The following is a 17,438-nucleotide window of genomic DNA, read 5'->3' on the forward strand; positions in this document are numbered from 1 at the left end:
CGTTGGGACAAGTATAGGTGATTTCCAATAGTAATTAACATCACTATAATAAAAACAATTCGATGCAAATCTACTCAATTTCGCAATTTTTAAATTTTTAATTTTATAATTCCTATATTTAAAGTTTACTCAAATATTAAATGCTTGTGAAATTATTTGCTTAATTAAAAATAACGTAATTTATATGGCTGATTTTTCGTAATAGAACAATCGTCAAGACCATTTTTTTATTTAAATGTTATTGTACTCTTCAAGGTATTTAATTTAAAATGAGTTAAGAGTTATCAGATGTTCCAGAACATTTTCAAAAATTGAGTTGAAAAAAAAATTTACATACTTAGGTTACTTGTTAGTTTTTCATAGAAATATTCTAAACAATAGCTAATTGTGTCTATTTTAATAAAGTATAGTAAAGAATACTGAAATTGAGAGAGTTTTTCAAATGTTTGGTGCTGATAGGTCTTACGAAATTAAAATTGATCCAATGAGAAAGGAAAATTTTCTTAGACAAACATGCAAACATTACAAAACCAATAACTTCTCGCTTCGCATCCAAGTTAAAGTTCGAACTCTAACAGAATTTATACATTCCGCTTGATTAACACCAGGACATTTTATTTTTAAATCAAATTTTGTTACTATACCGGTTAAAATATAACCTAAATAAATATCAATTGGTATAATGTTTTTACATTTTAAAAAATACTGATTGCCCTAGGCACACGTGTTTTGGCGATAGATGTGAAATTATAATAATAGGTTATTATTGTTGTACATCTGATAGATTTTGCCGACCTTTTAAAGACGATAGCAGATGTGGGGTCGATCGCAACTCGAGCTAAATACTCCGTAGTGCATAACTTAGACCAAACTGATCATTAAATTGGCCATAATTCGAAGGGTTCCACTGGATATACTAACTGTATAAATGTGCACAATGATTAAGCTATCCCTTCAGCCCATTTACACGGGCCACCGATTCATCGCGTCACCGCCCTCGCAAATTAGCAGCTTTCAACAGTCATTACTATACACAGTCGTCGCTTGCATGTTATGCCTCCGAGCATCGTCGTATCCAAACAACCGCCCCACACATCAAAAACCGAAATGGCCGACGTTGCAATGATAACAGTGTCTATCTCTAGATAATTTATTTTCAAAGCGAATTCGCACTTGACTTTTGTTTTATATTGTAAACTTTTAGGCAAAATAAATAAAATCTGAATTGTTTAAGTAAAACTGAAATAACTGCATGAGTAGTTATACTATAGTAATATAATAAAAAACAAACTTGACTAAAAAGCTAAGAAGTCCGCTGTTTAAGATATAAGCTAAAACAATGTGTGACTGCACATCGACGGATTAGTAAATCGTTGAGAAAATCTCTACGAACCCATCTAATTAGTGATTGGTTGTAAATATTTGGGTATTCAATAAAAGATTGTGGCTATTTTTGTAAAACTGATATCAACTTACATATTTTTATCGGGAGAAAAAATAAAATGTTTTCAACGAGAACATCATCAGAACGAGGCGCGAATGGGCTTTGTACGTAAAAATCTCAAAAAGCTCATAAATAAATATAAAAATACACGTGACTTTCATAATTTTTGGATAGCAAATTTTGGGTTTGGTTATATTAGATCCCTAGATTGCGTCTATGTAACCCCATGCTTGTTCATAATAAAAAATGAGACATTTTACATTAGTTCAGAGTGAAAAATATTACCGTATGGAAAACCACGAGGTTAATATTGTTGTATTTGAATTATGCGACAATTAAAAGCTCCCTAGTCCCCTCTCGCGATATATTATCTCAAAATTATTCTCATGTTCTCCCTTTTTTCAGTATATGCAGTTCTTTTTCTTTTCTCTTTTTCCGTGTCATTAATAAACGGTTACAGCACCGTTGGGGTAGTTCTAAAACGATTAACGTCACTGCACTACTAGAGGCGGTGACGAACGTAGGGTTGGTTTTCCCCAGAGAATGGAAAATACCGAAGAACAAGGCCAATTATCATATACATACACTCGAGCTTACAACTACATTTCCGCCCTTCCGTTATATCGATCGTCGTTCAGCCATATAAACGGAGAAACCCGACCCGAGCTCAAAACTTTAAACCCGTCGGTCGTTTAACGTTGTTCTAAATAATAATATATTCTCCGCGGTATGTGTTTGGTAATGAAATCAATGTGCCACCCTCCATTCGTTACAGTGTACAACTTGATCGATGACCTAGCCGAATGGAAATACATCGCTTTGGATCACTCCGTACCTAGTAAATAGAGTCTATTACTTTTGGCACACTCTGTACATACAGATTACATATTGACGCGGTACCGTTATTTTGCTTAATACCTCGTCTTCCTCGCCGACCGCCTTATTAAATCGCGAGTCCAGTCTGATTAGAGACACTCGCCGTCTATCTGAAGTGCAAATTCTATCTGCTGGACCGCAGCCATTCGTCGTCGGTGAACGCCCCAACTGTTTTTTGACTTCTTACGTGATACCAATCGCAGTTTTTATTTTTCCACTGCAAAAAGGTATGATTTATACAAATCGTGTTCCAACTTGTTTATCTTGATTGCCTCCTATTTTAATATTCTGCAATTAACTTGTTATTCGTTTTTAAATATACTTTAACCTTGCGAGGGCCCCTTTAATTGGTTTTATTTTCCCTGTATACGACCCCCTTTCTTTCGAAATAAGTAAATTATTTACGTCGCTACTGTGTCAAGATTTTCTTACTTTTGTACTGTAAGAAATTCCTAATTATTTTTCTGTATTACATATAGAAATTATAGGATTTTACTTTTGGAACAGCCTCTATATAAAAAAACACACTGACAAAAATATTTTTCTATTCTTAACAAATAGTACATAATAAATAACTTAATCATCAATTGTAAACATTTTTGCTAAACCTTAAAAATAAAAAAATTTTTATACATAAATTTTAATAGGTGATGAATCAAAGTTTTGTGATGATCTATTAAATACTTTAATCAAATTTTCGAAATATTATTGTCACAATAAAATTGACATTTTTAAATATTTAAATAGATTTGAAATATATTATTTAAAAAATTCTAATCGTCATTTCAAAGGTTTTTAATAAGAACTAATGATCATGTAATTGACTATAATATTCGAACTTTTCTAAGCGCTGCTATTAAATAAACACAAATATGCATGCTCCAATTGTCATGTTAGTTGACTAATTTGATAAACTTTTTAAAAAGTGATCAAAATAAAAATGAGTCAATTACTATTAAAAAAATTAATTATTTGTATCTGAGAAAATTAAATTTTACATGAAGTAAACACAAAAATACGATTTGATTCACTATCAAGTTAATGATTTCAAATTTTTAAATATGTATATTTATAAACCTAATTAGTCTTTAAATACATATACTCAGTAATTTAAAAATTTAATTATTTTTTAGACACGGAGATTTTATTATTATGATCCACTCAATAATTAAATTAGCATTGAGTTGTATATAATTGTCAAAATTAATAAAATATTCTCATTTCTTAAAAAAATCTTATCTTGTGGCTACTCCGGAATTATTCCATTTGTGTAGATTTTAATACTAAGCTTAAGGTTGGTTTCATATTTTCCAAAGATCATTTTTTATCTTAGTTAAAATAAAATAAAAAGAATAATGAACTCGGAAAAATAATTAATTTATAAAATATCTAACATTCCATTATATTTCTATGCCATATAAATGTTCAAATTAAAACTGTAAAAATAAAATTATTTTTTTTTCAGGAGTTGTTTATGTTGCAACTTGTAAAAATGTCTATGGATAGTTCAACTCGTCGTTTGTATAGTTTATGAGGTTTCTATACCACACAAACGAATTTCCAAATATTTGATTGAATCCGCCCGTAGGAATCCGGCGAATAAGCATATTTCCGGTCTTTTTTGTTGTAAAGGTAGCGTTTTTTTTTTTCTTTGTGCCGGTTTCGTGGATTCTAGAAAACCAAATGATGTTTACTCTGTCGAAAACTGACGAGTACGCTGTGGCTTCTGTTTGAAAATTCTCAGAAAGTTGTACTGCTGATGTTTAACATTCAATTTGCATCTGATTTTCGCGCAGCCCCTGAGGGACATGCCGCAGGGTACGTCGGTCAAATTATAGTTGTATTGTACGTCTGCAGTTTATTTATGTTGGCGTATAGGTATAATAAATACAAGCAAAGGGTTGCTACGAGAATATGTAAGAGGTGGTACTTTTCCGTATTATGTATAAAGCATTATAAACGTAGGCGGATCGGTTAGTGATCACAATCGTCCATGTGTTTAGGTTTGTTGCAAAAACATTTTTTTTTTTGCGCTGTACATATAATATACAAAACCTGTGTATAAATTATGAAATTCAGTAGTAAAAGGGTTATCCGTACTAAATCAATCATTCGCCATTGTCCAAAGTATAATAATGGGAAACCACGACCGTAAGATAACACTATAAGAGCATGTGCAGCTGAATCGTACATCTGATATTATGATCCACGAGCAACATTCGGTGGCTTTCCACGTGTAAAAATTCTTCTCTCTTTAACGTGCCAATATATCATTATAAATTGTGTACAAGAAACACAACGCGTGTCACGTGCGGAACTCGCACTCGGCCGTTCTATCAGTTGTGTTATATTGTGTGTAAACATTATAAACCCCATTTCCAATGTTCGAGAGTAAATCGTGATAACTGACAAGCATATTAAAATAATATGAATAATAATATACTGTGTGGCCAGCGCGTGTTTTCTTTAACTTACTTCGGCACTACATTACATACATGACACATTTATCAAAACGATCAAAAGAACATTTTGAGTGTTGTTCCTGATTTTAAAAACATTGTAGTGGATGGGATGTAGATCAATATAATAACAACATCACTCGTGACTCTTAAAACATCAGATCTATAGACTGTATTTACGTTATTAAAAAAACATGACTCGAATAAATAAATTAATAAAATAATATTATTTCACAGTGTATAATACGTGGGCGATGATTTTTGTAACTTTTAATAAACAATCAAATTCCTTTCTTTTACGTGTAAGGATAACGATTATTATTACAGCGAGGTGCCTAAAGAAATGATATTCCTGTTTCAAATAATAGTTTGCGTGTACAGTATTATTTTGGATGTAACTATGTTAGCGTTACAGTAATCAAGTCTCCGAGGACATTTAGCAGCTGCTTTATTCTTCCAGTAGCGCCGCTGATAAAAAATAAAAATTCACGCACTCACTGGCTTAGCTAATGTACGTGTGATCGTTGATTGTTACAGTCAATTAAAGTGCCACTAACCAAAGGAAGAGACTTCAAAGCGATGGGAAATGCATTCATGAAAAAGGTGTTGCCAAAAATGAAACGCGATCGAAATCAGATTAAAAGTATTGTCTTGGCGGCGAAATGCTACCAAAAACAATGGAAGTGTTGTCAAACTAAACGTATACTCGCCGGCCGGGGGTGGGGTCAACGGAGGTGTCGGAGATGGGAAAGGGTGTTAATATAATAGCGAAAGGAGAGTGCGGTGGTTTCCATCCATTTTGTGTTAGTGGATTTGTGCACTATCATCGTGTTATTGCTTGTGCTTTGGTATTTTGGTTTCAAAGGGAACGCCGGCACTTGGCACTTACAACATAATTACAGGCCTCCCGCGCGCCGCACCGACACTTTGTTTCAATGTACTTTTTTATTTCATACTGTGTATGTATACTGAACAGAGTATACATAATATTCATTTCTCCCCGCCCACATTTTTTTTAACAAAAATTTTCAGTGTATTATTTTATCTGCCTTACACCTTGTTTGCCTTTCAATCAAACATCCGAAATCATCAAACTCATACACACACACACAAACTCTTTCGTTATACTGAGCCGACCATGTAATATACATGTATGTGGTGAACACGTCGCGGCCATGGCGTTACCATACAAACGGCCCGTCATTTCAATAATAATAATCTATTTATATTCATAAGTCATCGTTTTTTAGTGTTTTAATGCGGCACTAACGGCGGCGCCCCAAATGTCTTTCTCTGTGTACATGTACCGCCGCACATATTGTTTTTAACTAACCAAAATTCGTCAAAAAACACATAACAGTTCTCTGTGGAAGAACAAACCAAGTTTGCCCATATGTAATTTCAACATTCCATTTTAGGACCAACAAATAATAGTAATAATGTAGAATCATTTGTAAATTGTAGACAATGTTTGGCTACACCATTCGTCCTAAATTCCAAACCATAGTAATTTTAAAACTATCACATCTCTACAATATCAATTATGAGGCATGATTCATATTAGTAAAAATTGTAAACTTATTATTTAAAACACTTTTAAGTTAAAAGTTTTTTTTCAAATTATTGTTTTTCAACTAATAAACGAGAAAAAGTACTGTGAAAAAATCCCAGGTATCAGAATTGGTTTTAAAAGGGTTTATAAAATCAACTTCATTATCTTTGAGTATATGTAATTTTTCTAGATTATATTCCATTGCTTAGTTTCGATTAAGTACTTATTAATTAAGTGCTTAGTTTCAATTTAATATTATAGTAGTTTTAATTTACAAATTACGGTTCTTGTCAGAAGTATGCACAAGATTTTTCAATGAGGTGAAGTTAAGGTCTTTTTTTATTCATCACCTACCCTAAAGTCGTATACTGTTTATGGAAAATATGTATACCACAGTCAATGGGAGTTATATCCCTAAAACCAATCTATGTACGCCACTGGTTTTCACAGCTATGACGGCACAAATTTACTGTTTTAATGATTTCAAATAACTTATAATTAAATTTTCTGTACATTTGGTTTGGACCAACATAAGAGGTATGTGCACACTACATTTTAAAACATGGAACGCTACTCGAGTAATATACTCTAGATTTAGCGTAAAATTAAGAAAATCTTTTCATTTTAAAAATTTTTCAATTTATGTGAATAAGCATTTCAAAAATAATAAAAATGTTAAAAAGATACATTTTGTTCATATTAATTTCAGTTAAAGTTGATAACTGGTAATATGCGGTCTAAATGTTAAATAGGTTTCACATGTTGAGTTACACAAATATACATTAATATTCGCTTTTCAAAAGGATGGTAGATGAGTCGATTTCTCGAGTTTTGCACTTGCACACAGTGCTCCTTGGAAGGCGATTTCCATTGATGTTTTTGACTATACCAATCTGAACAAAAGACTAACGATTATATACGGTTAGTGGGTTGCTTTTAAAAGCTTGAAAGCGCAGACGACAACAGCGATAATTGCTTCCGGTGAAGTTCTCGTATAATTATGTTTAGCAAGGAAACACATCACATGTAGAAAAGCTCTAGAAAATCTATTAGTTACACATGAATATAACGATTGAATTAAAAAAAAAAAATGCTCTAAAAACAGAAATAATACACGAAAAATCAATAAACAAATCTAAATTGTTACGCATTTATGAGTAAAAAACTATACTGCCGCAGTCATGAGTGTTAAAAATTTGTATGCAAATAAAAATTGTCTATCATTAGGTGTCAACAATTTTCTATACGTTATATTCATTCATAACTCCCACAATTATTTGATAATTTACACATTTTTTTAGAGATATTTATAATTTAGTGTATTCATTTTAATGTATTTTACGCTTCAATTTTTAGTGAAATTTACTAAAATTTTTAAAAAGCAAAACTTACATAGCCGAAACGTCTCACACAGTAATTTTTTAGTTTTTGATTAATAATTAAGCATAATTACAATTGATTTCCTTTATTACTATCAAAATAAATTTTATTTTACTTGTTTACATTATCTTATGTAAAATCATCTAAACAGATGATTTAGCACTAAGGAAACTCCTTGTTATTAGTCTTTACTTTTGTTATTAGACGTTTAAAGTTATATTTAATTAATACTTAACATTCAGTTTTTAAAATGAATATTGATGAAACGGTCAAAGATAACGACAAAAGTAATACTTTAAAGACTTTTCCCAACGGAAAATGTTTACTTGATGGAGGTTTAAATGGTTTATATGAATTAAAAATCAAGAATTTCATAGGAAAAGGCAATTTTGGTGGAATTTTTAAAGGTAATATAAATGTTTTAATTTTATTTTTGATTTATATAAATAAATCAAAATAACTACTAAAATCATCATTATATTTATATATATCATTAAGATATATATAAAAGGGTCAGAACACTTTCAAAAGTTTTCATTTTGAATCCCCCCTTGTGTGTAGGTAAAGGGTAAGATTTATAAAAATAATATACCAAATGATAGGTAAAGACATCATGCATCTATAAAAAAATTATATTGATTTGGTCATATTTAAAAAAATTATGGCAGTTTTAAGTAAAAAAAATTGAAAAAATTAGTCATTTTTAAATTGGTAATTTTTTTTTTGGATATTTCTCTCATTTAAGAAGAACGAGGAAATTTTTTCAATTTTTGAGGGTAATTTCTTCAACTAGATACAATTTGGGATCTTTTAACGTATCATTGAGAAAAATCGATCCGATGAGAGCTGAGAAAAAGTAGTGACAAACTCAAATAAAACACATTATAGTAAAATTAATACCTTCTCAGCTTTGCATCGATGCTAAAAAACACATCATAGTAATTTTAATATTTTCACAGCTTCTCATCGAAACTAAAAATCAAGATATCGGTTTTTGTTTTTCAAATAAATTTTATCTTACTAAAAAATATAGTATCTATATATCATAGTAATTTGAAATTTTTAATTGGAAGCAATGATAAGTTTAAATGTAAAATAATATATTAAATTTAAATTTGTTAAATATATTTTAGGTAGAAATATATACACAAATGAAAAAGTAGCCATTAAATTGGAACCTCTCAAGACTAAATCATTACAGTTGATTTTTGAAAACTATTTTTATAAACTTCTCGGTGTTATAGGTGATAGCTTAGACATCTATATTATTTTTACATCATCAAATTGCAAATCGATGCTTCCTACTAAAAAGTTCTATAACCTAGTGACGAATTAAAGACAAACTAATAAATATCATTAGTTGATTTTTGGATTGTGAAGTATTATTTTATATATTTTTTATATTATTCTTACTATTTTATAAAAATCAGTAAAATATGGAAGCATTGAATTAAATACATATATGGTTAAGACTTAAAACTCATTTTCTAGTAATATATTTTAAAATGTTTACTATTTAAATAAATGTATAAGAATCTCCCATTCAGGTGATGACTTAAAATAATTTTTTATTCTTTAAAGGGTAGATTGAAAATATGATATAAATCATGAAAATTGTTCAAACTTTTGTATTTTATTTTATTCTTTAAAAGTACTCTTTTAAGATAACAAAACAATTTTATAAGACTTTATTTTTTTTTATTGATATAGACTATTTTTATAAATAAATATTAATTAATGACATTGAGTTTTATTTTTGTAGTTAATAACTCCTAAATCCTTAACTCTCTTTTTTATTCATTATAATTAAATTAAAAAATTAATAAGCTTAATAAACTTAATAATTATTTTGTTATTTCGAATAAATAAACCGATCAAACAGTTATTTATTGATTTGTTCGTTGAAAAATACTCAATACTAATTGGACCTTACCCCATTGATGGCGTATGAGAACTCTTTTATTCTTCATTTTATTTCAGTTCTCATTAAATAAAGTTCAAATCTTACAATTATTTCTTAATATATATTTTTTGATAGTTTGTTTAACTAAAAAAAAATTGTTTATGACTTCTTCATACTTCAAGTTATATGCAATATCAAAAAATTGCCCACTATTGTTCCAGGTTACTGTACTATTTTTATCTAATGAAAGTACTTGATACATGTTATATTGTAAAATATTTTGATTTATTACCGATCCAGTTAAGTTATTTTATTATTTAAAAGAAATTTAGGCGTCCCTCCTTACTCAAAAAACAATTTAATTCAAAAAAATAAATAAATAATACCAGTAATAGGTCTTCTTTACCCAAAAGACGCTATTCAGAACGACTCAGATCGCGAACTGACAACTGGTCAGGATTATTACCTTCTGGACCCTTTATCAGTCCGTCATTAATTAGTTGATTTTATCATTTTATGCAATAAGTATAAATCAGATTATAAATAAATACATAATTATATATTAAATACTGTTAGTGATACTTTTGTGGCTAATTTGATAACAACATGACCTAGGTCTCAAACTGTGGGTAAATAGGTAAGGGATTAAGATTGTAAAGAGTACTAAAACGTTTAATTTTTAAGTATAAAAAAAGCATACAAATAACGATTGACTTAAAACATTAATACCTTATACCTAAAAATAAAGAAGTTTTTTATCAATATAAACTGTTAATATTCAATAGGACGTTTTCATGGAATCGAAGGATTTCCAGAAGTTTACTATTTTGGCAACGTTGGTTTGGAATTTTCAGCTTTAGTCATGGAGATGTTAGGTCCATCATTAGAAACCCTTTTTCATTCATGTGGAAAAATCTTCACTTTAAAAACCGTATTAATGATAGCTGTCCAACTAGTAAGTTAATTGAGATGCCAATTATTTTACAAACAAAAGTAATTTTCTAAGGGCCAGTTCTTTATTATACTTATCAGACAACAAATAAGCGCTATAAAATATCAAACTAATCCGATAATGTTTTTAAAATAAATTAATTACAAAAAAATAACGATGATCACTAAATATACGTTTTACAAAATATATTAGGTAAATAAAGGAATAAAAATTAATTTTCAATAAAGAAATTTTGTCTGACTTTTAGTCAGTGCTCGAATTGGGGGGGTGCGCAGGGGGACGTAGCTCCTCTACTTTTTTTTAAATTTTTTTGCGCACCCCAACTACTTTTTTTTATAAGGACAGTAGAAAATACCACCTCTTTTTTTTTTTTTTAAATATTAGTATGATAATGAAATATAATTTATTAATAAATACTAAATAAAGTAATGAGTAAAAAAAAAAAAAAGGTCTTCAAAATGCTAGGGACGCAGTTTTCAAATTGTTAAGTTGAGCTCCCCTACTTATTTTTGACCAATTCGAGCACTGCTTTTAGTGCAATAATTACAATAATTTTTTTCAAAACTGAAACTTCAGATTAAAATGAACTGTGAATAATAAACGGCATTGATGTATTTAATGGGAAGGTGTGTTTGGGTGCTAAAATAAAACCCTTGGGACTAATCAATCGAAAAACAAAAAAAAAGAGGAAAAAAACTCAATTAGATTTACTGTTGAAAAAAAAAAGTTTTTCTTAGTATCTCACAAAGAAAAATTTTAAATAGCCCTTGATAAATGAAAATTTCATTAACTTTGTAATAAAATCTATTGTAATAATATTAGAATACATTTTTTAATGATATGATTCTAATATATTATATCATATCATTAAAAAATACATTTAATTAAAGTAATACTATTATTATTTCTAGATTTCTCGAATTGAATACGTCCATAGTCGTAATTTAGTTTATAGAGATATTAAACCTGAAAATTTTTTAATTGGTCTACCAGAACAATTAGTTCCTTACAAAATATCCACAGAACAAACAATATACCTGATTGACTTTGGTTTAGCTAACGAATACATCAATTCAGATACAAGATCACATATTTCTTGTAATGATAATGTTGGACTTATAGGAACGGCAAAGTTTATGAGTATTAACGCACATAGACAAATAGGTGATCATTTGTAAAATCAATTCTTTCCTTTTTTTATACTAAGTGATTAAGTATAAAACACGTTTTGTCTCAGAAACTGTTGATAATTTATAATTTTGTAAAGGAAAAAATTGTTTAATTCAAAAGACTACAATAATGTGTAATATCTTTTTTCATCCCTTCAAGAATATAATTCTTAAAATTTATTTTTTTTTAATGAGAACCCCATTTTTAGTTTTAAGATTATAATAGAAGACAAATTTTCAAAAATGTTCTTATGATATTTTTTATCTGATCAATCGTTTGTACTTCAAAATTGTTTAGAGTTTTGTATTTAAAATAGAAATTCATCTAAAATTTAGCTATTATAATACTTAAAACAACAATAAAATGTCAAAAGTGATTCAGAAATTCCCATGAATTAGTATGATATCTTTAGTAAATATGTTAGTTTTATACTCATTTATAATTATATAGAATTTTTATTACTATTTATCCAAAATTTCCCTTATATTGTATATTTTAACAACTTCCAATAAATGTACGCAAAATCGGGACATTTTTTTAAGAGTGAATGTTTAAATAGGCTATAAATTATTATCTTTATTTATTCTTAATATAACAGATATTTTAACAAGAATTCTCAAAATAAACTTGTTAACGTAGCAGGGTGAAGAAATGACGACTAATATATGTTAAACTGAATATTATCAATAGAAAATTGATCAAAAGTCACTTAACTAAGCAATAAAAGAAGAATAGTCAATCGGAAAAAAATTTATAAAAATAAAATTTGTTAAATTTTTTTTCTATTAAACTAAAAATCTGTATTTCCATTAAAGAAAAGTTTAACTTTTTTATCTTTGAAAGAATGAAAAAAACTTAGTTCAACTACATATTAAACACAATACTGTGTGAAACTAGCATACACAAAGACGTACTACTAAGTGGGGCATGTACATCTTTGCGTTGAAAATATTGAGGGTGGGGTTCTGACGTGTAGCTTTTAAATAAAAAAATAAAGTTACCATAGATATTCTTTATTTTTTTACAAATTACACACTTGTAACAATCACGTGAATGTATTTTTATGTGTAATTAAAATCATAAAGCAATTGTACGTTGTAGAACAAAGCCGCAGAGATGATTTAGAATCTATTGGGTACATGCTACTATATTTTATTAAAGGAAAGTTACCTTGGTCGGAATATGAAAGTGACGATTTAGATAAAGTGGAGAAAATGAAAGTAAGTATTTCTGAAGAAAATCTTTGCAGAGGTTTACCAGGTAAATTTTAATCGGATTCAAGGCCTACCAAAATATTAACAAAAACATTGTTCAGGTGAGTTTTGTGAATATTTTCGGATTGTACGGAAATTAGAATTTGTTGAAGAACCTAATTACGATTTGTTGAAAAATCTATTTATTGATATCTACAAATTCAACAGATTTCCTGACGATGGATTATTTGATTGGTCTAATAAAATAAAATAATTATTTTTAATTGTATTATTTTTTTATATAATATACAATAATTTCACACTACGCTATTATTAATGACTACTACTTTAAATAATAAATTAAAAACACAATTAGCTTTCTCAATAAACTTAATCTAGAAGACACCTACGGGCCTTACAGAAAAAAAATTATAAATAAAAGATTTTTTAGTAATTATATACATTAATTATAAAATTAAGCGTCTATAAATTTAATAAATAACCAAATTTAAATGTCATTAATATATAAAAATAATATTCATAATACGGCATTCGCAATATAAATTAATAAAAATAAAAAAATAAATTTCATACGCATGATTATGATTTTAAAAATTCACCAAACAAATTTTAAGGGGGAAAACTGTCCATTTATGTCCTATCTCTATGGACACCAATATTACACGTCACAGTGTGATACCTGGTGGTCGAATTTCGAGAGAGAACTCTTATCGATTGAAATCTTTTAGCCATTAAAATCATAAAACGCATATAGAAATTTTTTACAGAAATTTGGTTTTAAAAACTGTAAAGCAATTTTAAAATATAGACAAATTGTGATATAGGCGCAATTTAACTAAAATGTTCTAACTCATTACTATCTTTCTTATTAATATTTCTACAATAATTTAGATGTAATTTTCATAAATTTTTTTAAGAGGGGCTGCTACAGTATTAGGGGAGACTTAAAATTCGGCAGCTGTTATTGACGACTGCTATATTATTCTACATTTTCAAATTGAGATTTAGTTTTACAGTTTTTGAATGCGATGTCTTTAATTTGGGTTCTTTTGAATTATAGATCAGACTGGTGAGAGATAAGACTTTTTTTTTTAGAGAGAAACAAAGAAAAATGATCCTTATGGTAAAACATTTTCTGCTTTACATCGAGACTAAATCGACATTTTTTTTGTTTTGTTAAAAAAATGACATTTTTAGTACGTATATATGCGGTATTTTTATATCCTTTATTTAATGTTACTATCTAAACAAAATGTTATGAGTAATAAAAAATGTTGTTTAAATTTTATGGTACCTTATTATAAAAACATTTTTTTTTTCCAATTATAAATTTCCAAATACAACACTGGATACCATATACATTTTTTTCCTCAAAATACAGCGATTTATTGATATATTGCGCACTCCTTTTCTCTATTTAATATTTTTGACTTGTACAATTTAAAATAATTTTCACATTAATAGATAACCATAATATTATTTATAAAATTAATTTAAACAACACATTTTGTAATTCATTTGAATGTATCATTTAAATTATTATTTTGACTAATAATAATTATATCATATGAACGTTTATCAAACGGTTTGAACTATGAATTTTGTAGTATTAAAGTAGACCTAAATAATTTAATAAAAAATTTAAATTAACAATTAGTACATTATAGTTTTTCAAATAGGGAAACAGAATGCACAGAACACCACTGCTACACTTATCTACAATTACTGGATTATTAACATATACAGATTTACCAATAGGTAATGACATCCTTAAACATTTTGATACAGGTACTTTATGTTGCTTTTTATTTTTCATAATTTTTACAATTATGATTTACTAAAAAGCATATTATTCATTATGAATGTATTAAAGCTTTCATGGATTGTTACAATTCAACTGTAAACATGAATACATCTTTAAGCTCTTCAAGCAATATTTTTCATTATTTGGTTTTAATAAAAAAATTTTTTTTTATTTTTAAATGGCTATATTTAACACTTATCTTCCAAAAAATATTAATGGGTTTGAGTTATTTTAGGATAAGTACTTATTGAGTTATAAGAATTTTAATATATAAACTTTCTTACGTTTTCAATGATGATATAGAAATTATTAAAAAAAAAAAATAGGTTATAAACTTTTATAAAGAGCCACCAGAAATAGGTATCACCAAGGCCCTACAATTTCCTGTGCTAGATGATATGTTTTTCCAAGGAATAGCATACAAAATATTATAGCTCTAAAAACATCTCATCTGAGCTTAAAATGGAAGACATAAGTTCAATCAATTTTTTTCTAATTATGTTAATTATTTATAAAAATATTTATATAAATTAATCAGAAGTTACACATTAAAAAATTACTAAGTTGTATTCTAAAAGAGGATGTTTTTCAAATTGATTTTTTCATAGGAGTTGTTGTATTTTTGAACTTGGTGACGATATATGATGTCAAGAACTTTTATTCAGATGTTCAAAAGTTTTTATCATTAACGAAATTATACGAAAACATTTATAATGTAGTCATAAATATTATCATAAAACAAAATTAAATTTTGCATTAAATATTAAATATACTACATTACCATAACTTATTTTTTCTGTTAAACATTCTTCAAACAGTGTTTACTTAAATTTTACATAGAATAGGAAAAGTTATATTAATTGGGATTTTGCTAATCACAAGTTTAACTAAATTAAACAAAAAAGAATGTTAACATTTATCATTTTATACTTATTTATTATCAAAGACAAAATGTTATTAAATTTATTCTTCACTTCCATCAACATTTTCTGTACCTAACTTTTTAAATGTTGGTACATTAACCCACGTAACAAGAGTATACAATTTATGAGGTGAATCTTCATCATCATTTCGTCTCCTTGCTAATTGTACACGAATACGGAATGGCACACTCCTAAAATGACATCAAATAATTTTTATATTTGTTGGAGATTTAAATATTGAAGTATTTTTTATTTATAAATTTATATATACATTATAATCAGAATTATATGTAACATGTTATAATCAAAACATTTTCGACCCAAAATCAAAAATTTAATTGTAATAACGCTGTTATATAAAAAAATTATCTAATTAAATTTGTAAATTCTATTTTATTATTCTTATTTTTTACATCAAACTTTTTAATAATTTAATAAAAACATTAATAGTTCGTAACCTAAAACTTATTATAATTTAATAAAAATTTATAATAATCATTTAAAACTACTAACTTATAATGATTAATCAAATATAGAAATTGCAAAACTAGTGCATTTGAAAAGCATCTTTACATTCAAGAGTTAATATATATATATATATATTAATGAAGTAATTATATTACTTTGAACATACTAACTTATTTTCCTCATAATATCTTATTGTAGTATGATGTAAATGGCGAAAATAATTAAATTAACTTAGAAAAATGTAGTCCTACTTAATGTGTCATATTATTCTATCAATTTCAAAAATAAACTTAATAATTTGAAGCAATGAATATTTAATGATAACTAAATTGTGTTGAAAATGAAATATCCATAATACTATAAGATATTATATCTTTGAGAAGGCAATGTTTTTTAAATTTAACTTTTATTGATTGCATTGTTGTTAATGTGACCATAAAACTTTCTTTGATTATTTCTCATTTAATATGAATGATAAAAATATTGAATGAAATCAATTGATAAATAATTGTATTGTTTAAAATATTATGCCGAAAATTTTATTTTGAAAATCATGTCACTTATAACAATTTGTCTTCAAACCATAAATATTATACATACCTTATACCCTTAGACCAGACAAATTTATTCAGCCTAGTATCTATACGGACATCTTGAGTACCCATTTGTTGCGATGCAAACTTTCTGATTTCTTTAATAGCACGAGGCGCTCTCTTTTTATAACCAATATTTAACAATCTCTTGTGCATATTAATGGTGTACACACGGGTTACCACTTCGTTAATCGCCGATTTGCGTTTACGTTCTCTATTTAACTTGGCCATCGTAATGTTTGTCTGCAAGACTATTACAAATTTAATTCAATAAATAAAATTATTCTAAAAAATAAAGAAACATATATATTAAAATTACAATAAAATATAAAGGAAAATTTTTTTATGATAAAATTTAGTTTATTTTAAATCAAAACAAAATATTTTAATTTATCAAATAACTTTAATAATTAAGACAATACCTTTGACAGTTAAAAGAAGGGTATTAAGATCAGTATTAATTAAATAATTAGATTGAATTGGATAAAAATAAGACTTACCTCAGTCTAACAAAACACTCCGATGGATAAACACCTAAAAAGAAATTTGAGATAAGTTTACCAATGTTTGTATAATAACCTCAATTGATGATTATACATTTGACAAGGAAGTGAACTCGTTGCTTTTTTTCATTGGTAACACTGTCTAATTTTGATAAGAAAATATCAATTATCAAGTATACCAAAACACACCGGTTTAT

General features: G+C 27.4%; 2 protein-coding genes across 5 annotated transcripts; one reads left to right on the forward strand and one right to left on the reverse strand.

Moving 5' to 3' along the window:
- The first annotated feature begins 7,961 nt into the window (after positions 1 to 7,961).
- LOC126902188 (casein kinase I-like) lies at positions 7,962 to 15,779 on the forward strand. The gene is made up of 7 exons (XM_050679215.1): positions 7,962 to 8,118; positions 8,845 to 8,946; positions 10,400 to 10,569; positions 11,478 to 11,730; positions 12,838 to 12,956; positions 14,630 to 14,708; positions 15,363 to 15,779. The coding sequence occupies exons 1-7, from the start codon at positions 7,962 to 7,964 to the stop codon at positions 15,500 to 15,502; spliced, it is 1,020 nt and encodes a 339-aa protein (XP_050535172.1). The 3' UTR covers positions 15,503 to 15,779.
- Positions 15,670 to 17,377, reverse strand: LOC126902297 (60S ribosomal protein L31). Of its 4 annotated transcripts, none has more exons than XM_050679407.1 (3): positions 17,239 to 17,377; positions 16,746 to 16,989; positions 15,670 to 15,868 (listed from the first exon to the last, which is right to left on the reverse strand). In XM_050679407.1, the coding sequence occupies exons 2-3, from the start codon at positions 16,967 to 16,969 to the stop codon at positions 15,718 to 15,720; spliced, it is 375 nt and encodes a 124-aa protein (XP_050535364.1). In that variant the 5' UTR covers positions 16,970 to 16,989; positions 17,239 to 17,377; the 3' UTR covers positions 15,670 to 15,717. The 4 variants fall into 4 exon arrangements, with proteins under 4 accessions (XP_050535364.1, XP_050535366.1, XP_050535365.1 ...); XM_050679409.1 differs by having other exon boundaries at positions 16,746 to 16,981; positions 17,239 to 17,343; XM_050679408.1 differs by having other exon boundaries at positions 17,161 to 17,272.
- Between the last annotated feature and the right edge of the window lie 61 nt (positions 17,378 to 17,438).

The sequence above is a fragment of the Daktulosphaira vitifoliae genome, unplaced genomic scaffold (genome assembly GCF_025091365.1).
Source record: "Daktulosphaira vitifoliae isolate Bord-2020 unplaced genomic scaffold, ASM2509136v1 Scaffold_3, whole genome shotgun sequence".
NCBI lineage: Eukaryota > Metazoa > Arthropoda > Insecta > Hemiptera > Phylloxeridae > Daktulosphaira > Daktulosphaira vitifoliae.